The sequence below is a fragment of the Arvicanthis niloticus genome, chromosome 26 (genome assembly GCF_011762505.2).
Source record: "Arvicanthis niloticus isolate mArvNil1 chromosome 26, mArvNil1.pat.X, whole genome shotgun sequence".
NCBI lineage: Eukaryota > Metazoa > Chordata > Mammalia > Rodentia > Muridae > Arvicanthis > Arvicanthis niloticus.
Window position 1 is genome coordinate 30,677,956 of NC_133434.1, and position 23,151 is coordinate 30,701,106.

At 45.7% G+C, this 23,151-nt stretch overlaps 1 protein-coding gene across 4 annotated transcripts in view; it reads left to right on the forward strand.

Annotated features, from left to right (window-relative positions):
- Positions 1-23,151, forward strand: part of Thsd4 (thrombospondin type 1 domain containing 4) — a 562,869-nt gene that overhangs the window by 281,213 nt on the left and 258,505 nt on the right. For all 4 annotated transcript variants that reach the window (XM_076925454.1, XM_076925453.1, XM_076925455.1 and 1 more), the window contains one exon: positions 1,352-1,488. In XM_076925454.1, coding sequence (XP_076781569.1) covers positions 1,352-1,488 — 137 coding nt within the window. The remainder of the gene's footprint in view (positions 1-1,351; positions 1,489-23,151) is intronic.

Genomic DNA, 23,151 nt, shown 5'->3' on the forward strand with positions numbered 1-23,151 from the left:
AGGGAGAGAGAGAGAGAGAGAGAGAGAGAAAGTCATGCTGGCACACGACTCACTTTCTCTTCCTGTGTCCTCAGCCCAGGACATGATACCATGTAGGCTAGGTCTTCCCACCTCTGTTCTGTTTAGAAAAGTGTGTGCACGCATGGGCACTCATGCACATTAATTCAGTAAACAAATAAATAAGTAAATAAACAAGTAAACATAAAAATTTGAGAGTGTAAAGATGATACAACCATGTATAGGTCTTTTTGTTTGTCGGTTTTGTTTAGGAGACAGGATTTCACATGGCCCAAGGAACCTTCAGACTCACCATTCATCCTGGTTTGCTTCCTATTGCTGCAATACAGTCCATTATGCAAAGCAATTTGGAGAGGAAGGGGTTTGTTTTATCTTTCAGCTTATACTCCAGTTTGAAGGCAAGTTAGGACAGGAGCTTGAGGCAGGAACCTGTAGGCAGGAACTGAAACGGAGACCATGGGGAAACATTGCTCACTGGCTTGCTTTCCAGGCTCACAGTCAGCTACCTTCTCAGGACTGCCTGCTGTGGGGTGACACTGCCCACCTTGTTCTGGGTCCTCCCTCATCCATCATCAGTCACTGAAAAGCAAAGCCCCGCTTTGGCATGGCTATAGGGCAGATTGTATGAAGTCATTTTCTCAATTGGGGTTCCCTCCCCCCCCAGATGATTCTAACCAGCACGCTGTGTAACCACAAAGATGACCTTGGCACGTACCATTATGTCCCGTTTATGCCATGCTAAGGATCAAACCCAGGGCCTCAAAATTCTATCAAATGATCCCATTCCCAGTCACATCCCCAGTTCCCCGTGTAGCTTTTAAAGTTCTAAGAAAAAAAAAAGCATAGCAAAGTTTAAAAATCACACAGAATTCTGCAATAACACAAACCATAGGGTGTGTAAAGTAGAATCTTATCTGCAATGATGAGATCATTTAAAACTCCTTTACAATATTCCGTTAGTGTCAGATCTCTACCATACACCGATAGATGAAGATACAAAGCCTTCTCTCGACTGTCCTTGCAGGAGGTCTGATGGTTTTCGCACAGCTATAAGAAGTACACAAGAACAGATCTACAGACAGGAAACACTCTGGAGGATGAACTGAAGGGGCAACTCACAGGCATAAGACTCCTTTTGGGGGGTGATGAAAATGTTTTAAATTTGATTATGTCAATTGATCGGCTGTTATGTATACTACCCCTACTTTGATTAAAACTGTCAATTCATAACAATATGAAGTCTATCTCCATGAATAATATAGGTGGAAGGGTGAGAGTGGATTCTACAGAGGTGAGATCACTCAAACCTTGTCTTTGTTCTCTCTCTCTCTAGTAAAGGGTAATCGCAAGTGTGAGCTGAACTGCCAGGCGACCGGCTACCGCTTCTACGTTCGGCAAGCCGAGAGGGTCATTGATGGTACACCCTGTGATCAGAATGGCACAGCGATCTGTGTGTCGGGGCAGTGCAAGGTAAGTGCTGCTGAGCTTGGGGGCTCTGCTGCGGGGTACCTAACCTGCGATTGATGGTTTTCCAGGGAAGGAGTGTCCTGGAGCGGCGAGCTCTGGGGCAGTGGGCTGAGATAGACCAGCTTGTCAACTCCCTGCTTTTGATCTTTGAGTCGTCCTGTGTCATGCTAGCTTTTCAGTTGTCTAATGATTTATGTTCACACTGTGTGATTCACAGGGGGCCTTGATACTTGACAGTCTTTTCTGGTGAGACAGGGGTGATCCTTCACAGTCTGTGGAGTGGGGGTTATAGAACTGGCATAGCAGTTTCAGTTGGAAACGGATGACGCCAATGTGCAGGCGGCATTTTAAGAGAATGGTGTAATTTATCCAGCCTCCCCTGTGAGGTAGGCTTCCAAAGGAAAGTTGTTGAGTGCCTTTTGTAGCAGGCGATGGACTTGAAACCGGAAGTTTCGAACCTCCTCAGGCTTCTGAAATCTACTCTGCTAGAAGTAAGTGATGAGTCCCAAACAGTTCCCACCATGCAGCAGATGTCACATGGGAGGTTTATTGGGAGGGGAAAGAGAGGCAGCCTCTGAGAGAAGGAGGGAAGAAGAGAGCAGGAACAGGGAGAACGAGATGGTCATTGGGCTTGTGACGCATGCGCAAAGTAATATGCGACTGGCCATGGCGCCTGTGCAAAGGGACAGACACAGGAGCAACGGTTTCACCTCTTGGGCCGCTAGAGATGATGTGTGTTGTCACTGGGTCCCTCAAGAGCAGGCTGTAAAGATGCCTGATTGTTGTGAAGTCACTTCTAGCTGTCCATGGATGTGCCTGTTTGCTAACGTACTCCACAAATTCCGCACCGTGTTCCTCGGGGATGTTCCATGGTAACAAAAAGTGCCGTTTAATTAACAGCATTCCTCTTAAATATGAGAACACCAGCCTCATAACTCATAACCGTATGTGTCTCTACCTGGCCCTCTACCCACCCTCCTTCCGTCTATAAATGTTTCTCTGAAGCTAAGGCCTAATTGTAGCCACACGAGACAGGATGCAATGCTGTCTCAGCTAATGAATGCGTCATACCCGGCGGCAGCGCTGACTTTCATCAGAGGACCAGCCCTTTGGCCATAAAGTTTTCTAATGTAAATTTCTGTATGTTTAATATCAGAGCTAATAAAGTATGATTATATATCTCTATGTACAATCTCCTCCCTCATCACCTTCAAAAACCAAAACCAACAAACAAAAAACCTGTGTATGTGTTTGTGTGGATGCAGACACATGCCTCTGCCATAGCCCATATGTGGAGGTCAGAGGTCGACCTGGGCTGTCAGTCCTTGCCTTCTACCTTGTTTTGAGACAGGTCTCTTACTGTTCCTGCTAGTGTTCCAGTCCTGCTGGTCCAAGCTTCCCGAGATTCACCCATCTCACCGTAGGATGCTGGAGTTACAGACATGTCCCTCCACATCTGGCTTTATGCAGATGCTGAGGGTCCAAATTCAAGCCTTCCTGCATGCACAGCAGGTGTTTCATCCACTGAGCCATCTCTTCCGTGCGCCACCCCAAAAGGCTTAGAAACTATTTTTTTTTTTTTTTAAGAAAAATCCTTGATGGTAGGAATTTGCTTTTCAGTAAGATTTACTCCCAACACCCCACTGTTACAAAAATTTTTACATTCTCAGTTTCCAGAATTATATTAATATCAATATGCAAAGAACATGCATCTTCCAGTGCTGTTTTGACGAGAAAATTTAAAATAAGATGTAGAAGCATGTACCAAATGCATTATTGATCATCTTAGACAGAGAATGACAGGAGGCTGAGAAAGATGGATACTCCCTTTAACATCAGTGTGAATGAAATGTCTTTGGAGGAGCCAAACCAGGAAAGAATTAGGTTATGTCCCCGAAGAGGCAGGAAGACCCCCCCCATGATGGTCTCTGATCTCCAGGAGCACACATACACCACATACCGTATACTACAAATATAACTGAGATACATTCTCTGGCGCCAGTCTCCGTAAGTTCAAATCTTGTCTTTTTGGTTTACTGTATGGTTCTGATAATGATCCTGGAGTTCTCTGTGCCCTTTTGTGTCCTGGGCAGGGGTTAGGAGGGAGGTTGTCTTGGGTAGACTTTCTATTGCACGATAAAATGCTAGGACAAAAGGACCCTTGGGGAGGAAAGGGTTTATTTCAGCTTTCAGTTTGAAGTCCTTCATCCAAAGAAGCCAGGGCAAGAATTCAAGGCGGGAATTAAATCTGAGGCCATGGGAGAATGCTGCTTACTGGCTTGGCCATCCATGGCTTTCTCAGCCTGCTTTCTTCTATGCCTCAGGGCCACCTGTCCAGGAGTGGTACTGTCTACATCGGCACTTCCACATCACTCACTAATTAAGAAAACGCCCCACAAGCTCAGAAGCTTGCCTACAGGCCAATCTTGTGGCAGCATTTTCTCAATTAAGGTTGTCTCTTCCAGAAGGACTGGCTTGTGTCGTCGATATAAAAACCAGACAGCTCCAGGGGTTGGGGGAGGTGTACTTAGCCACCATGCTGAGATGAAGAAACATGGCTTTGTGATACTGCCTGGCTCTCAGTAAGCATGCTGACATTTTAAATTATTATTCTCATGGCTTACCACATATATATCCCTTTTCTCCACATGAGCTTTCTATGTGCTGATATTATACCTTTTATGGTGTGTATGGCAGATTATAGATTGGTGAGATGCATATCGCCTTCCAAGGTAGTGTTTACACTATAGCGTGAAAGTCCAGAGTGAGGCCATGCTGGTTCAGTAATTCTGCAGAAGGGAGCGACAATTTTCTTCACTTGTGGACTCTATGTGATGCCAATGGATTCTGGATCATATACTAGATAGCAAGGTTTGAAGGGATACCGTTAGCAAAGGGCCAGCCATGTAAGTAGGGGGGTAGAGAAAGGACCTGGGGGAGGGGCACAGTGCTCTCTTCTCTCTGGGGAAATGGCATGTCACCGTTGCCAGGTCTGAGTTCAGTTGGAGGAGGAGAAAACTGACTCCCACAACTTGCCTTTTAACCTCCACATGAGCACTACGCGACCACGCATGCACCCTCCCTACGTCACTCTCTCTCTCTCTCTCTCTCTCTCTCTCTCTCTCTCTCTCTCTCTCTCTCACACACACACACACACACACACACACACAGAGTCATGCATGTATATGAGGTGCTTTGAACATATTCCCCTGATTCTCCCCCTCTCATCCGTCCCTTGCCCCCCTTTTCCCTCCTAAACATATGGCTTCTGTTCGTATGCCATGAGTACACCTGATATTATGTATCTATAATGTTTAGGATGCAGAAATGAGAGAAGACACCAGCAATATGTTTCTTTCCAAAGTAGACTTATTTAGCTTAATGTGATTATCTCCAGTTTTGCATCTTTTCCTACAAGCAACCTAACTCCATTCTTCTTTATGGCTGGAAAAGATCCCACCAAGCATCTAGGACATGAGTGTTTTAGCAGGAAGCAGATGCTGCCAGGACCACATTCATCGGCTTCCCATTCCTCCTGGACTGTTACTTGAAATTCTCTCACTGATGTTGCTAAAGGCACTGACTGATGACGTCCTTTGGAACATCAGTTAAACAACCAGAAGCGAATTTGCTTCCCATTCTCATAATGTGTAGGTTCCTTCTAAATATTGGATTCCAAGCCTGGAATTCTCATGACATCTCTGCCTCCCTGACACACAGCTGAAAAGCTGTCCCCTGCGGACAGCATGCCCTGGGACATACTTGTCTGAATCTTCCTCCATTATCCTATGGAGCCTCTCCTGGTTATATGAAATAAAAAGGAAAGGCCAGGTCCCCAGCCAAAGTTAGTAGGAAATGGAGTCTGATAGTGTACAGCTGGAATCCCAGAGCCTCAGAGACTAAGGCAGGAAGATGGTGAGTTCAGGACTAGTCTGATGGACAGAGATATACCCTCTAATGAGGTGCCAAGCCTTACTCAAGTAGAAACCTAATGTAAGCATGCAGGATAGCAAGGGAAGACGTACCCTGTTTCCCACCCCAGGGCAAATGAAGAGCCAGGGCCCAACTCATACACACCTACTGCCTGATCCAGCTCTTGATAAAGCCTGTGTTTACATGGTTGCTAAAGTCACTGAGGGTTGGAAGGAAGCTAGCAGGACTGGTTGCCTAGGAACTAGGGCACTAGGGAAAATGGGAGTCTGTCTCTAGTCCCTCGGTGCTGCATGATACTTTTATTTTGACAAGGATCAAAGGATCTCAGATGTTGCTTTCCAAGCCAGTGACTATACAAAGACGGTCCTTCAAAGGTCAGAGAAGGAAAAGGTGATCACATAGAGCCCAGCCCCCTCCCTGTCTGCATCAGTGGGGCTATCTGGCCAGTCTTCAGAGAGATCTCTGAGATGGTTCCAGCCCTGTCCCATCATAGCCGCCATGTGTGAAAATACCATCCCAGTTGGTAAAATGATCAGGGAGACCAAACACAGCATCTACTAAGAGGTTCATCTAGTGAGTTGGACCTACGCTTTGCTTTCCTTAGCTTTGAACTTCATCTTTAAAAACTGAGTTTTCAGTTTGATTATAGATATTATTTTTGGTCATACCTCAAGAAAATGAGGTGAAACTTGGCTTCGAAGGTCAAGCTGGCTTCAAAGGGATCTGGTCACATTGTATGAAGGATTGGCAACAGGTTGGCAACCAACTATTCAGAAAGCACAGGCTTCCAGGCCTGAGGCCCACAAGGCCCACAAGGCCCACAAGGCCCACAAGGCCCACAAGGCCCACTACCTTCTCTGACAGGAATCACTGTCACCATCGTCATTGTCATTTATAAGATCTTTGGTCACAAAGGAACAGCCCAGGAGTAGACACTCTGCAAAGAACAGAACAGGCTACTTCAACATCCCAACAGGATAGCTTCTGGCAAAGAGACCTCTGAGGGTTGCTGTGTGCTTAGCCCTATGTTATATGCTCTGGAGTTTTTATTTTGGGGTGTGTGTGTGTGTGTGTGTGTGTGTTTATGTGTGTGTTTATGTGTGCACAGGTTCATGTGTTTATATGCATGTAGAGTCTGAAGGTTGGCAAACTTATCTTCCTCAGTTGCTTTCTGTATTAGTTTTGGAGACAGGGTCTCCTCCTTACCCTGAAGCTCATTGATTGAGAAGGTTAAACTGACTGGCTAGGAGGCTCCAGCTATGCACCCATCTCTGCCTTCCCAGTCCTGGATGGGACTATTAGTGTGCACACCTATGTCTCTGCCCATTTCATCCAAATGGCCTCCTCTCTTTTTACTTACCAGCTTTAGTTTGTGGATCCTGTTTACACATACACACACACACACACACACACACACACACACACTTTTAGTATGTGTATTGGCATTCAATTTGAGGTCACAGGATGGCTCAGTTCCCTCCTTCTCTCATGTGGGTTCTGGAGGATTGAACTTGGGCCAAAAGGTTGGACAGCAAGCATCTCGTTCTACTAAGCCATCCTGCCAACTTCATGGAGAATCTGCTTAGAATTATGTGGTCACTTGACTAATCAAGTTGTGTAATTTGTTATAGACAGTTGCATGACTCAGTCTTGAGCTAGGATGTAAGACTTCTCACTTATTTGAATTCGGGCTTATGAACCCCACTGGGGACTCTCTTTGATTGCTACCCCAAGAAAATCATTCTAATGGTACCTTGTGGTATTAAAAGCTCACCATGGTATGTTAACAGTGCCTGAGTGCCTAAACCAGGAGATTATTCTATATGATGTGTTTGTGTATGTGTGTTATACATGATCATACATATTTTTATCTTCAGTCTGTAATAAAATTTATAAATTATTCAGTAAATGCTCTTAAACATATGAATGAATGGACAAACTGAGAAGCTTGTGGTGATTCTCATCCACCAAATAGAATCAAGAATGAGACTACAGAGGTTGTAATTTTGCAGCCCTTGCTCTGATTTGGGGACTTCTTAAAAATCTGAAAGATGCAAGTGGGCCTGGCCACAGCATCACGTCCTCAGTGTTGACCCTGCAGATGCAGTGACTAGGCAGGTGCCTCCTCCTCTCACTGTGCTGGAGCATGCACCCCTTCTGAAGCTTCATACACAGTCTAAGAAGAGGAAGAACTTTCTTTGGTCAAGAAGAGTCCAAGAGTAGTTTGCAGGGCCTGTGTGTGAAGTGTAGGGGAGCCGAGCTCTCAGGACTCCAGCAAATGAGGCGTTGCCTGTGGCAGTCTGCCTTGAAAATGTTTAAAGCTGAAACTGAACATGAACCTGATATTTCCCTAGTTATATATTTCTTTTCTATTAGGTATTCTTTGGTTTTTAACCACTCGGACAACTACCTAAACATATTAAAATCTGTCTTAATTTCTTGATTAACACATGCTTGATTTTACTTATGCATACACAGAAAGAGAGAAAGAGAGACATTAGTAGAGTCTCTTGAGTCTTCTTGAAGGAAAGAATTCAGTCTAGAGACCTAGACAGTCAAAGCACCAGTTAGTTCACTTAGCAAAGCACACACTCTAAAGAAAATCTGGGAAACAACCCAGTGGATTCTGTGTTGTGAATGCTGAAGAATTTTTAATGAATATTTATGTGGCAGGTTTCATATTCATAGCATAAGGTGACCCTTTGCCCTCTTAAATCATGGCGGTTAGGATATTCAGTTTAGGGAGTTATTTCTCATGATCGTATAGAAAATCAGCTAAAGGTAAAGGAGGTGCTAAGATCGCAGTGCACGGCCGGGTGGTGGTGGCGCACACCTTGAATCCCAGCACTTGGAAGGCAGAGGCAGGCGGATTTCTGAGTTCGAGGCCAGCTTGGTCTACAGAGTGAGTTCCAGGACATCCAGGGCTACACAGAGAAACCCTGTCTCGAAAAACAAAAACAAAAACAAACAAACAAAAAAGATTGCAGTGCACATGATATTAAGTTGAAGTCCAATTCTTTTGAGGCTACAGACCCTTCCTCAGTACATGTGTGTGGGAAAGTGCCCTGGTGTCTTAGTCATTGATACTGCAGGAACAGTGAGCCTGCAGCTTCAATGCTTTTTAGCCATTTTGACCAGGAGGCCCAGGTACTGAGATACAGCTGCAGTCTTCCTCAGTTACCTCCTATGTAACTCTTGCCTACCCAATATCACATATTCTTAGTTATCCCCAATACTACACATAATTTATCCATCCAACAGCTACACGCTGGGGCTAGACACTGGCCCTAACGCATCCTTAGCTAAAGAAGCCTCTCCATCTTCCTGGATATGTGTTGGCTCTAGCTATGGAAACCTCCACTAAGTCATTGTCTAGACCCTGACAGACTCCCCTGGAAACAGGATGACATAATGAATTCAGAATAGAATTAGAGGTCATCCAGGATATCCAATATCAAAACAGGTCTGTGGGTAAGACTGGGAACAGGATGTCCAGAGCATCCAATGTGGTCCTGATGTCCCCTCCTGGGCTAGAGTACATGAGAGAGAGCAAGGTTCAGGGCCCTTTTCCATGGGGTTCTGAAGAGATGAGTATCTTGCGGTGCTCTGTCTGAACTGGCAGGGGTTGTTCTTGATACTTAGTGCTAGCAAAAGAGGGGAAACCTCCTCTGAGGTCCTGCCCCTAAACCAAGCACAGGCTGGCCCTGTGGCTGCCATCTGCCCTGGTACTGGTTCCCAGTAGCTACACAATGCTCTTTTGATACTCTTATACCTATAGGTTCTGTCCTCCAAAAGCATGACATAAAACATCAGGGGTTCAGAGACCTATGCAGGGTGGGACTGAGGGGCTAAGGGGCACTGTGAAAAAACACCAGGACCAAAAGCATCTCGAAGGGAAATCAGGTCAGGAATCTGGAAGCAGAAATGGAAGCAGAGGCCATAGAGGAATGCACTTACTGGCTTGCTCCTCACGCCTTGCTCAGTTTGCTTTCTTATATTACATCCCAGGGGTGGCACTGTTGCACAGTGTGCTGGGATCTCCTACAGTAACTATTAATCAAGAAAATGCCCAACAAGCTTGCCCACAGGTCAAGGTAATGGAAGCAATTTCTCAACTGAGGTTATTCTCTTTGGAGATGACTCTAGCTTGGGTGAAGTTGACAAACACTAGCAGCCCAGGAGAAGTAGCCTGCTTCCTGTGCATGTTCCTGCAGAAGCAACTCACGTTATCAACTGGTACCTTGTGGGATCATACTCTTATTATTCTGGATATACTGTGCTTAGCACAATGATGGCTGGGTGGAGCCTGGCTTAGATGTTTTGATGAAGATGTGGACAAAACGTCTGTCATCTCAGCACCATCTTTAGGCATCTGCTATAAACTGCTGTCAAGTATTGCCTTTGCACCACAAATTTGTTGGGGAACCTCTGGAAACACAGGCTGTGACGCAGCACAGAATTAGAAGATGAACACACAGGACACCAGTTTTTATTTTGGTTTTTCAATATAGGGTCTTGTGTCTCCCAGGCTGGCCTTGAACTCACTAAGTAGCTAACAGTGACCTTGAACTCCTGCTCCTCTTGACTCCACTTCCCCAGTCCTGGCATTACATGCAAGAACCTCCACACTGTCTTAGGTGCTGCTGGAGAGCTACCTTAGGGCTTCATGCATGCTAAGCGTATTTTGTGGTTTTTGATGTTCAGAACGTTATCAGATTTAAACATCAAAAAGTGATCCTTCCCCTCATCATCTGCCTAGCACCTCCTACCATAAGAAGAGACAACCGCTTTTTTAATAGCGTCTTTGTGAAAACAGGTTTTTATGCAACTACCTGCCCATTGGTGTTTTGTTTTCAAAAATTATTGTATTGCATTTATTAATACATATCCTTATGCATGCCTGTGCCACAGCTCACACATATGGAGGTCAGAGAACAAGTTGTAGAAGTTAGCTCTCTCTTTCCATCAGGTAGGTTCTGGGGCTTGAACTCAGATCATCAGACTTGGTGGCAAGCGCCTTTCCCCACTAGCCATCTCTCCAACTCCCATGTTCTGTTAGTTTTCCTTCCACTTGATATATACAGTGCATACTAACTTGTACCCATTAACGTGTTTTGGAGGAGCTTTCCAGCTAAAGCAAGTTCTTTCATTTTACACTCGTGTGCTACTGGACAGTAGAAGTAAACTCTGACTTAACTGTGATGTTCAGATATGTCACATGAATGCTTGGGCTGTTAGCAGCAATGCCATAGCAAACACGTGTGTATGTGGTTCCTTTACCCATTTCCAAGTACCTGATAAAGTCTCAGAAGCAACATAAGAGTGTGTGCATATATTGGACTGGAGGGATGGCTCAGCAGTTAAGAGCTTTTGCTGTCCTTCCTTCCTTCCTTCCTTCCTTCCTTCCTTCCTTCCTTCCTTCCTTCCTTCTTTTCTTCCTTCCAGAGTTCAGTACCCAGTGTGTGAGTCATCACTGCCTATACCTCCAGCTCCAGGATCTAACCCCTTTGTCTAGTCTCTGTGCACACTCACACTCATGGCACATGTGTGTACATACCACACAATACACACACACACACACACACACAAATTCACACATAAAACAAATCTTCTTTTTAAAAAGGATATGTATGTGTGGATTTGCAATTTCAATAGCTGGCACGCTGCTCCCGAGAGTGATTGACATAGATTTTGCTCCCACCACCAAAGGATGAAGCCGTTTTTCATATCTAATTAGATTGTTGACCGTTTGATAAATATGAAATGATGCCTCAGGTCAACCTTGTTTCTATCTCAACTTGACTGGGATAGTGTCTCTTCACATCTTCAATACCACTCAGAGCCTGAACCAATATAAAGTGAGTGGGACACCTGGAGTATAAGGCATGAGGAGCATCTTCTGATTGGCAGGTCTCCTTAAATGTGTGCCTCAGACTCCTGACCTGCCTTGCCTTGGTCCAGCCATCATGGACCCTCCTGACAAGGCATTGGCCATTCACATTCCTCTACATGATCAACCTCTGCTCATTCCTCTATCAACTGTTGATCATTTTCTTCAGCAATAGGATGTTTCATGCATCGGACATTTTTTTAAATGTGATTTGCAAGAATGTTTTTAGAGGGAGGGACCAGGTAGCCTTTTGTGCTATGCCTTCGCCGGTGAGGTTTTCTTTTGGTGCAGAAGTTTAAAATGTTGCGAGTGGTGAATTTATCAGGTTTTTTTTTTATGATTAAAGATTTCACGTCATAGGGCTTCTACACTGCAATGTTATACAGAATTCTCAAGCTGGGTATGGTTACATGAACTTATTTTATCTCATACTGGTTGTATTTTTACAGATTTATTTATTTTTATTTTATGTGTATGGCTGTTTTGCCTACATATGTGTCTGTACCATGTACATGCCTGATACCTTGGGAACCAGGAGAGAGCATTGGATTCCTGAGACTCCTTGTGAGATACCCTGTGGGTACTGGGAGCCAAACCTGGGCCCTCTGGAAGAATGAAAAAACTCATACCTCCTGAGTCCCCTCTCCAGCCCCAGGATCATAGCAGGTTTTCATGGTGTCTACCTGTCTTCTGATGATTCAGAAATTGCTTTCCCCCCTTACTTTCCTCATGCTTCCTGAGAAAATGTGTGTCATGGCTGTGCCTGGGCGTCTCCCTTGGTCTCCTCACATCCTAAGAGGATGGCCTGAGGAAAGGATGGTTGCCATGACGACACAGTGAGGCGAGGAGATCAATGATGGCTGTGAGTGTTATTCGAAATCTGAAGATGGCAGGGTTTCCGTTTACAGCCTTGTTTTCTCATAGCAAACGCACACATGCACATGCAAGCACGCACATGTGCACACACAGTCGCACACATGCACACTTGAGCATGTCTCCTGTGAGAGCTGTGATAAACTGTTCTCGAATGAAGCAGCTTGTGTGCATATGTGTGAGTGCATGTGTGTGTGCCTGCGTGCCTACATACATCTAGACATGCATGTGAAGGCCAGAGGACATCCCCTGGAATTGTTCTATCCTTGAGAGTTACTCCTCAGATACTGTCTACCTTCTGGTTGATATAGGGTCTCTCTTAATGGCTTGCCATTTACCAAGTAGGCAAGACAACTAGGAGTCACATGAATTCAGCCACCTGACTCCACCTCACTTGTACTGGAATTCCATGCACTTGCCACCATACCTGGCTTTTTTGAAAAGCCTGGTTTCTGAAGGCCTGACTTGGGTCCTTATGCTTGCAAAACAAGGACTTTACCAACTGAGCTCAGTCCCCAGCCTAAAGCATGCCTACCCTCAAGTGCTCCCAGTCAGTTTCTAGAAGTCTAATTTAAATACTTCATGTGTGTACAATGTGAACTTTCAAACACATTATAAAACATCACACAGTACCTGCTGGGTTAATGGTGCTTCGTGTGTTCTCGGGTTTTGGGGAAGTGCTTTATAAAAATAAATATTTGATTCCTCCCGCCCCAGACTGCACCTGGGATCCTATAATGTTTTAGCAGTGGCCTGAGTCTTACTGTGTGTTTCAGTCTTTGTAGGTAGATCATGTCACAGATCAGCTGAGACTTTGGGTGCTTAAAGACAGGACTTGTTTTACAGGGTTCAGGCACGATGTTTTCTAGAATTGGTTGGTTATGACATCTAGTGGTCAGAGGTGAAACTGCACATCCTTTAGCGCAGCCCAGAAGAAAACGATCATAAATTACTACTTTCATTGAGAAATGACAATAGACTAAATAGAGCAAAATGAAATAAATAGAACTAGATTTCTGTGACTAAGAACTGGGGAAACTTCTAACTAGAAGAGTGAATTCTCATTATGACAACACCAAGAGCCACAAAGAGCACCCTGGCATGACTGTCTTGTGAGGAGCTGGGACCAGCATGATGTGGTAGTAAATACTGAATGGCTATGCCTGGCAGGGGTGACAGTGGTGGTGATGGCTGCAGATGTAGTGACAGAAGGCAAGTGATGGTGTGAGAATGTGTCCAGGTTCATCTGTGGGGGTAGCAGTAACTGTGGGGGTAGCAATAACTGGTGGCCAGGCATAGATGTTGTCCTAGATACCATGACTGGATTCTGGGATCAGAGAACCACCTTCTGATATAAGGAGAGATACAGAATGTATGAGGCTCGGATAAAGGGAGACGGTTGCTGCTAAGGCCCTAGAGTAGGGAAGGCTGCCTGCTGCCGAGGAGGAGGGGCAGAGCAGGGATTGGGGAGTTTGTCTTGAGCAGCCTAGGGGAGAGTGAACCACTTGTCCTGAGCAGACAGAATTGACATTCAGTATGGATAATTCACACTGCCCTCCCCAGACTTAACTGTTCTTAACCTCACTTCTCACTTCTGTAAAGTGGGGTTGGTAACAGTACCGGCCCTGCAAGGCTGTGAAGATTAAACCAGAAGATGCACATAGATCCTTGGCTCGTCTGTTCCTTGTTACTCTCTGGAAGGTGGAGTTGAGGAGAAGATGAAGAACAGGACACATGGAGCAGCTCCCTCTACTTAGAACTGCTTTATTTTCCACACAGGTAGCCTTTCAGGGAGCTTTTCAGGGAGGCTGGCTGGCATCGTTCGCTGCTCTGCTTCTCTGTCTCCAGCCCCCATTAGTCTACCACAACCCCTTCAGATCTTTCACACATCTGAGCATCCTGAGAAGCTGTAATCAGGTTGAGGGCAGAGCATTGATTTTTTTTTTTTTTTTTTTGTTTTGTTTTTTTCGAGACAGGATTTCTCTGTGTAGTCCTGGCTGTCCTGGAACTCACTCTGTAGACCAGGCTGGCCTCGAACTCAGAAATCCGCCTGCCTCTGCCTCCCAAGTGCTGGGATTAAAGGTGTGTGCCACCACCGCCCAGCTCAGAACATTGATCTTAAGAACTTAAGAACTGTTGTTAGATTTGATCAATATGCAGAGATTGTTAATAGGATCATTAAAATGCAGAAAATACAGGGGCGGAGGCTGAGAGACTGATGTTAACCCAATATGGGCCAACTGTCCGTACACACTTCCTTTAGGTTTGAAGTCTTCCAAAGTACAAAGCTGGATGGGGAAAAGTGGAAGGTTTTCCATTTTCCTTACTGACTAAATTATTTCTTTAGTGGAAGGAGGTTGGACTGGAGCCCTGAAACCTGTCCTGTGTCCTCCCCTATTTCTTGTCTGACTTCTCTGGGTTTTATAAGTACTGTTCAGAACTAGAAGGTGAATGAGCTGTCCCTTCTGTCTAAGTCCCTTGATCCAGCTTGCCATCCAGTTCCCAAGCATGAAAACAGAATAAAACAACAGTAACAGCAGTGTAAAGCAAAAACACCTAGTCCTTGCCCTGTGTGTTGTCACTGTCAGGGGCCCCTGATGGCAGTTTTCACAACTGTGCCATCCTGATTTTTGCTTTTTGGGTTTTTTTTTTTGTTTTGTGTTTGTTTGTTTGGGTTTGTTTTGATTTTTCATTTTAAAGGGTCATTCATAAGCTGTGCTTTTTTTTGAAAGGCGTTTTAAAAATGGATGTTTAAAGCTATCTTCCGTCCCATTTTCTCTAAGGAAGCAGGCACCACTTAATCAGCACGCCCTGTGCTGGATTCAAGCAAAGTGTGGTTTCAGATGTTTCAAAGGTGTGTAACAGATGCTCTCCAAGGGCTTGCTTGTCTCTTCACTTGGAAGAAAGAAGGTCTGAGGCAAATGCTAGAAGGAAAGATGGGAACCCCGTGTCAACTTGAAATCTGACAATCCCGTAATCACCCAAGCTCAAAGCTTTTCTCTCTAGCCAATACAGAAAAAAAAAAAAAAAGCCACTAAGAGGTCTGGGGATGCAGCGCACTTATAAAATGCTTGTCTGGCATCAGGAAGCATTCCCAGAACTGTATAGCACTGGGCATAGTAGCAGACACCTGTAAACCTAGCACTACAAGGTGGATCCAGGCTGGTCCGGAATTCAAGGATGTTCTCAGCTACATGAGTTCAAGGCTAACCTGAGCTATGTCTCAAAAAAATAAAAGAGGTCCTAAGACATCCAAGGAATGCCCTCTCCTGTGTGGGATGCCTTCCCTTTCCATAGCAGCTCGAACACACTGTAAATGCATGGTGAATAGCCAGATGGGACAGAGTGGTGGGCACCAATGGGTCAAGGCTGTGGGTGGCAGACTGACAAGCTAGATAGGCTGGTGTAGATAGGGATGTTTGAATTAAGCACAGGTTTGGGCAGGATCGAGTGCATTTGGTCTGATGCTGCTTGTGTTGTATTAATTTGGTCCCCCAAATTGCCCAGGAATCCTAAAGTCTTGCCTCTGTCTCCACATAGAGGTTGGGCTCAGCCATTGATCTATTTAAGGTGTATTAAAATATAAAGGCTGTGTGTGTGTGTGTGTGTGTGTGTGTGTGTGTGTGTGTGTGTGTCTTTCATTCAGGATCCCAGAACGTTGGGGCAGGGATTGGGATCTGTAACACCCCTATATCCCTTTGCTTCTAAGATACTGTAAGTAAGAAGATCTGAAGAATTCAAGAGAAAATATGAAAATCCAGAACAGGAACATAGCAAGAGAATCCATGTGTCCCCTGCACTCCGGGTTTCTCTCCTGTGCTCCAAACTCTACAATACACTTCTGCACACTGGCCCAGAGCCCCTCCTCAGCCTCTGCCGTCAAAGCCTAGTTCCTTATATTTACTTCCCACCTTGAGCCTGCTCTTCAGCTTCTGATCTTGACAAGAAGCCTCCTTTCCCCTTCTCTTCTCTTCTTGAGACAAGATCTCACTATGTAGCCCAGGCTGGCCTTGAACTCCTGATCCTCTTGCTTCTAATTCTCGAGTGTTGGGTAATAGGCGTGCACCACTGTGCCTCCTTATACCTGCTGTTCTCTATTGCCCTTTTAAATTCACACGTCTGCCTCCCTGCCGATGCCCAGAAGTGCCTCAGCCTTAGAAGCAAGCTTGTCCTACTCACCTTTGATCCTCTGCTGTCCCCGCAGTAAGTCAGCACACAGTCTCTACACAGAAGACAGGTTTGAGTGACGCTGCCTTGGGAAGCAGCAGGACTCACCCAGTCTCATACGACCTGTTCAGTTCTTACCAGGTGTACCCGGACATCCCCACAGCCACCCAGCACAGGCGTGTCTCCTACCTGTGTCCAGAAATCACATGTCGATGCTGTCAACTCCATTGGCAGGATGGTTTCTGTGTTTTTAGATGATCCTCTTGCTCAGTCCCAAATGGCAGGTGTAAGTGAACAGCTGGGTACCCAAGTCTGAGGCCAAGCGTGGGTCAAGAACACAGTTTTGGCCGAAGGCTCTTACAAGATGATGTAGGAGTCACAGCTTACCTATGAGGGGCCTGGACTCCCAGCATTTAATGTGGACATCAAAGCATTAAGCACAGGATATATATTTTTTCTGCTTTGTAACTTAGCCATACCTTACCCTCATAGCAACATCATGCAGAATAGCTCTGCCCACCTGTCCAATGGGAACCTAAAGCCTTGGGGCAGTTAAAACTGAACTTATTCCTCTCATTTCCTATCACGCCCCCCAGAAGAAAATAATTTTGCCATCAGCAATGCTTCCCTCTCCCTCTCCCTCTCCCTCTCCCTCTCCCTCTCCCTCTCCCTCTCCCTCTCCCTCTCCCTCTCCCTCTCCCTCTCCCTCTCCCTCTCCCTCCCCCTCTCCCTCTCCCTCCCCCTCCCCCTCCCCCTCCCCCTCCCCCTCTCCCTCTCCCTCTCCCACCTCCCTCTCCCTCCCCCTCCCCCTCTCCCTCTCCCTCTCCCACCTCCCTCTCCCTCCCCCTCCCCCTCCCCCTCCCCCTCCCCCTCTCCCTCTCCCTCTCCCACCTCCCTCTCCCTCTCCCCCTCCCCCTCTCCCTCCTCCCTTCCCCTCTTCCTCCCCCTCCTCCCTCTCCCTCTTCCCCCTTCCTCCCCCTCCTCCCTCTTCCTCTCCCCCTCCTCCCCCTCCCCCTCCCCCTTCCCTCTCCTTCTCCATCTAGTCTATCTGTCTTCATGAACAACACCAGTACCAGTCAGCTAGGCCAGATATATGAACATCAGCCTAGATTCTTCCTTTCATCATCCCCTGGGGCATAGTGACGGGGGCCCCAAGGGAACATGTTTCTTAGCAGCTTTGTGCTCTCTCTTTAAGTCTTCATCACCGCTGTATAGAGAATCAGGTAGCTTTCCTGGGCCTTCCTGTCTCTTATGTTGCTCTTTCTTACCCAAACTTGCCCTTGCTGTCTTCTGAAATGCAAATCTAAATGTGTCTCTAGAAATTTCTCCGTGGTCTTCAGGTATCCCTAGGTCGTTCCGTTCCAATGAGCTTTCATTACAATCATGGTATAGGGCTCCTAGTTTTTAAGACGGGTCACCTTCCTCGGCATCTCTCTGTTCTTCCACGTTTGTTCCTGCTTCCTCTAGAACAGCTGTTCTTAACCTGTAGATTGTGACCCCTTTGGGGGTCAGACAATCCTTTCACAGGTCACCTAAGACCATCAGAAAACACAAATGCTTACCGCGAAATTCACAACAGTAGCAAAATTACAGTTACAAAGTAGCAATGGAAATATCTTTATGGTTGGGTCACCACACATAAGGAAATGTAAGGGTCACAGCATTAGGAGGGCTGAGAACCATTGTGCTGGAGTGCCTTGGTAAGTCTGGCTGAAGGTACAGAAAGTCCCACCCCAAAGGCTTGAACACCAAGATTTGTGAACCTTCACCAGTCCTGGCATCTGCTGGTCCCAGAGTAGATAAATTCGAGTTAAAGTATCACAGAGGACAAACTGTTAGTGTAGGCTTCTCAAACTCACTTCCGGCCAGTTTTCAGGATGTTTGCTGTGGGTCTGGAGCATCTTGGGAAGACATGTGGTCTATCTAAAGGAAAAGCCCCTTCTGCCTGGAGCATCTTCTAATCAAATGGTGAAATCATCTCTAGAACCTGTCTATCAAAAACATTCATCTTGTGCCTATCTATAAACCTACCACCAGCAAGGGCATCTAGGGAAACCAGGACTTGGGAGATAAGGACCCTGGAGTGGAAACCTAGGAACCTATCAGCAAAGAGGAAGAAGATCCTCACTGAGTTGCCAACAGTGGTGTCTCCTGAAGCCTTTCCTCGAGCTTGATAAACCAATCCCCAACTGCTCACTGTGATGGTTTGTATATGCTTGGGCCTGGGATTGGCACTATTAGGAGGTGTGGTCTTGTTGGAGTGGGTGTGTCACTGTGAGCTTGGGCTTTAAGCCTCAAAGTCAGTCTTCTCTTAGAGGTCTGCAGATGAAGATGTAGACCTCTCAGCTCCTGCATCATACCCACTTGGATGCTGCCATGCTCCTGCCTTGATGATACTAGACTGAATCGCTGAACCTGTAAGCCAGCCCCAACTAAATGCTGTCCTTATAAGAGTTACCTTGGTCTTGGTGTCCGTTCACAGCAGTAAAACCCTAACTAAGACATTCAGTTAGGAGCTCCCTTGAAAAGACTTCTCTGACTATCCTGTCCTTCCCAAGAGTCATCAATACACTGGAGCTGGTCTCATCAGGCCACCAAGGCTTTGAGATAGAACTATCTTGAACAGCACTGTTTCTGGGACACTATCACAATCCCACACTGCAATAGTGGCTGAATAAAAAGCCACAGATGGTAAAGTCTGAATTGAACTGTTAGAAAGGACTCCCCCCAGGCAGAGAAAAGTACTGGAGTATTTTTTACCAACGGGGAGACATATTTCCCCCATTGACATGTGAAAGGTAATGTTAGGGGAAGAGCCCTGGGCTGACAGATGCCCTTAGAACTCATCATGGGTACTTCAAGGGTCTCACTCTGCTTATTTGCATTGTGTGACCACATGGTCTCATGAGCACACACTGACTATTCTATTCCACTAAGCCCAGGTCCAGGCAGGAGGAAAGGTTTAAGGCAGTGGTTCTCAACCTCTTGGTAGGGGTGATCCTTTCACAGGGTCACCTAAGACTGTCTGAAAACACAGATATTTGCATTATAATTTATAACAGTAGTGAAATTACAGTTAGGAGGTAGTAATGAAGATAATTTTATGATGGGGTCACCACAACATGAACTGTAGTCACAGTGTCAGGAAGGTTGAGAACCACTGGTATAAGCCCTGTCCATGGACTGTGTCTTTCCAAGGATCAACAACAGCTGTCTTGATCCCTCCACCCACCAGACCTGCAGTTGCATTCTATTAGCAAGACATGGGTTTGTTTGGTTGGAACCCACAAGGCATTGTCATGGTTCAGTTAGGGACCAAGAGAAGTTGGAAGTTGTTTATATACTTAGGAAGTATCACTTCCAAAGAGTCTTTTAAAAATGATTTATTATTTTTATTTATGCGCATGAATATTTACTAGCATGTGTATGTATGTATCCCATACATGTCTGGTGCCACAATGACAGAAGAGTTTCACATCCCCTGAAATTTGAATTATATATGGTTGTAAGCCCCCATGTGGGTGCTGGAAATTGAATTCAGGTCTTCTGGAAGAACAGCCATCTCTCTAGCCCTGCTCCAAAGAGTCTTAAGACGGTTTAACTTTGTTATTTATTGCACTTGCTTGAAACCAAATAACAGCCATTTATAAAGATGTCAAAGTCAAGGATTACACATGGTCCTTATAAGGATGACTTGTGTCATATGACCTGATATTTTACTTTCTTATCTCTTGCTTTGACAAACACTATGCCAAAAGCAAATTAGGAGAGGTAAGGATTTATTGGGCTTTCACTTCCGGGTCACCGTCCATCATTGAGGGAAATCAGAGCAGGAACTTGAAGCAAAACCATTTGAGAGAGAGAGAGAGAGACAGAGAGAGAGAGAGAGAGAGAGAGAGAGAGAGAGAGAGAGAGAGAGAGAGAGAGATGCTCACTCATAGGCTAGCTTTTTATTTAGAACTACTTGCCTAAGGAATGGTGCCACCCACAGTGGGATTGCCCCCCTACCCCCACCCCATGTCAATCAGGACAGCCTTCCTTGCTTCAGATAAATCCAGAAGTGTCCCTGCCCGAGCTGCCCCACGCTTGGGGGCCAAAATGTTCCAGACCACTCTGCTGCTCTGGTCCTCGGGTCAGGGTCTAACAAGAAAGAGAGTGAGGGGAAGAAGGGAAAGAGACGTGAAGAATAGAGACAAAACAGGGTGTGTAGTCAAGTCTCGTTTACTGTCTCCCATTGTCCCCCTTGCCAGAAAATCCTGGGTATTTATAAGCACAAGCAGGAGAACACAGCTGAAGACACTTTACCACGTGCACCATGCAGCTGGGGTCACTAAACAGCAAAACAAATGTGGGGTAAACAAATGTGGGATAAGCAAGATATTTGTCAGAGTGTGCTCAGCTGTTGTAGGCTGTGTAAACAAGTCTCTTGTCAGGGTATATGGCTCGAGATGGCTGCAAAGATGATAGCTGCTTTCTGCTAAAAGTCGGCCCCCAACACAGAAGTCTATCATACTGAAAATCTCTCAATTGAGACTCCCTTCTCAGATGACTCTAGGCTGTATCAAGCTGACAGTTTAAGCTAACTAGGATATACACCACTCATTCTAAGAATATAGACAACACGTCTGGTAAGACTGAGGTCCATAGAGATGTCGTTAACCCAAGACAAAATCAGATATTTTGGTGACTCAGACCATTTAGGAAACAACCTATCCTTAACTTCCAGTAGAACTTTTGCACCATTGGGGAGGGGGGGAATTTTAGTGCACACACACAAAAAATTTTGACGTCATAACAATTGGATTTATTAACTTATTTTTCCAACCTTACATGACAGAGTGTTCAAAACCAGAAAACCACAGTTACCCTGCATGCTAGATACAGTCAGACCATGGGAGTGTCAGTGATGATCCTTCTTGCTTTCTCTGAGTGGATAGTTCTAGAAACCTGAAGGAAAGAAAGACTTTGCCTTCTGAAGAGTCTTGCAGGCACCCTCACTCACACCTAGATGGCGCTCACACACCAAGTGGAGCTAATACATGGCTACCTTTTAACTGCCTAAGAAATTACAAATTCTCGAATAAAGGTGGTGAAAAGTTCAGTATTAGTGACTCTCAAGTGTGGCTGGGTGAATGGATTTGGTCAAAGGCGAGGTGGTGAAAAATGAGGACTGTCTGTAAACACATCCAGTGCCTGTGTAGATTTCATTTTTCTGCCTCCCTGCAGCCATGCAGGCAAAGCAGGACACAGACTGGCTGATTCTCCCTGGGGGCTTCAGCACTAGCAAGGCACTTGGAGAACTTTCTTCCACATGTCACATACTCTGACATGGTCATCACAGAGGAGACCTGATTCCCATATCAGGACTTCCTTATCCAAATGACAAGGGCATTTCTATGTGACTGTTCAGTAATGAATGGAGCCGGAGGGAGCTAGGTACCAGTCTAGATCTTGTCCATACAACTTTACAGTTTTACACAGGGTGATTAGCATCTCTGTGTTTAAGGAAACAATATGATCTACCTCACAGAGTCACAATGAAGATTGAGATAGTCTTACTGCCTGCCACACTGAAACTAGTAAAGATAAATAGGCCAATGTTTTCACCATGTTCTACCATGAAAGATTCAGCAGACAGCGCTGTTAATTAATTATTCCTTTAGAATCATGATAACTAGGTTATTAAAATGCATTGGGACCAAAGCAAGACATGAAATTTGACCAGAGGTTCTAGGCTCAAGCTGAGATAGCACATTTGAAATAGAGTTTCATTGGGAGGATTTGGTTTGCACCCCAAACACAAAATGACTAGAAAGTGAGAAGCGCCTCATTGGAACAGCATCCTGCCTCTGTAAGATCCATGAGGCAGCTGGTTATGCAGCTCCGTTGATAGCATGGTTGCCTAGCATGCACAAAGCCCTGGATTCCAGCACTTGGTGATTGGCTACAAAGAGGATCTGGAGTTCGAAGTCATCCTCAACCATGTAAGGAGTTCAGGGCCCTCCTGGGATACCTGAGAACCTGTCTCTTAAAAAAAAAAAGTAAGTAGAAATATCAGTAGCCAGTCTTTACCTTATTCTGCAGTCAGCTTACAACACAATTTCATAAAAGCCTTTGCAGACAGGAAAAAAAAAAATCACTTAAGGTTAAAAGCAGAAAGAAGCTACATGTCGCATCAAAGTGATACCATGGGGGGAAGAGTGGATGGGGCTCTGACAGGGGACAGTTCTCCGTCATGGCAGTGAGTAGCCCGAGGGAGATATGGGTATTAAACCCAGATGAAATTAAAAGCAGGAACAGGGGAAGGAGGATTTGGACTTGAGACAAATAAATCCAACAGCGTGTCTGAAAACTCAGGGGGATAGTGTGCCTGTCACCACTGCAGGGCCTCAAGTGCCACCAAACAGCTGGAGTGGAAGACAAGCAGAGGGGGCCTCTGCAGGAGGCAGCAGGACGCTCATTCTTGCTCTCACTTCCGCCTGGCAGAGCTGGGCCTGCACAGTGAAAACCGGGGCTAGCAGAACAGGCAACCTTCAGGAAGCACGTTGAGCCCAGGCCCAGAGCATTTCAGTTCACATCCAACTTTGCTCCCGTGTAGACAAGTGGTTTCCGGTCCCAGAGCATCTGAGATGGAATTAGTCGTTCCTGCACCGAACATAGTGTAAGATTTAGCCATATGTTGGAGTCCGTGAGATAGCACATGTTCATAAGTGAGCTAAGTCCCTCACTGCCCCTCTACCTGATAGATGTAATGTAGACATGAGAATGAGGCAGGGATGCCATTTCTCCTTTAAGTCAGTTGT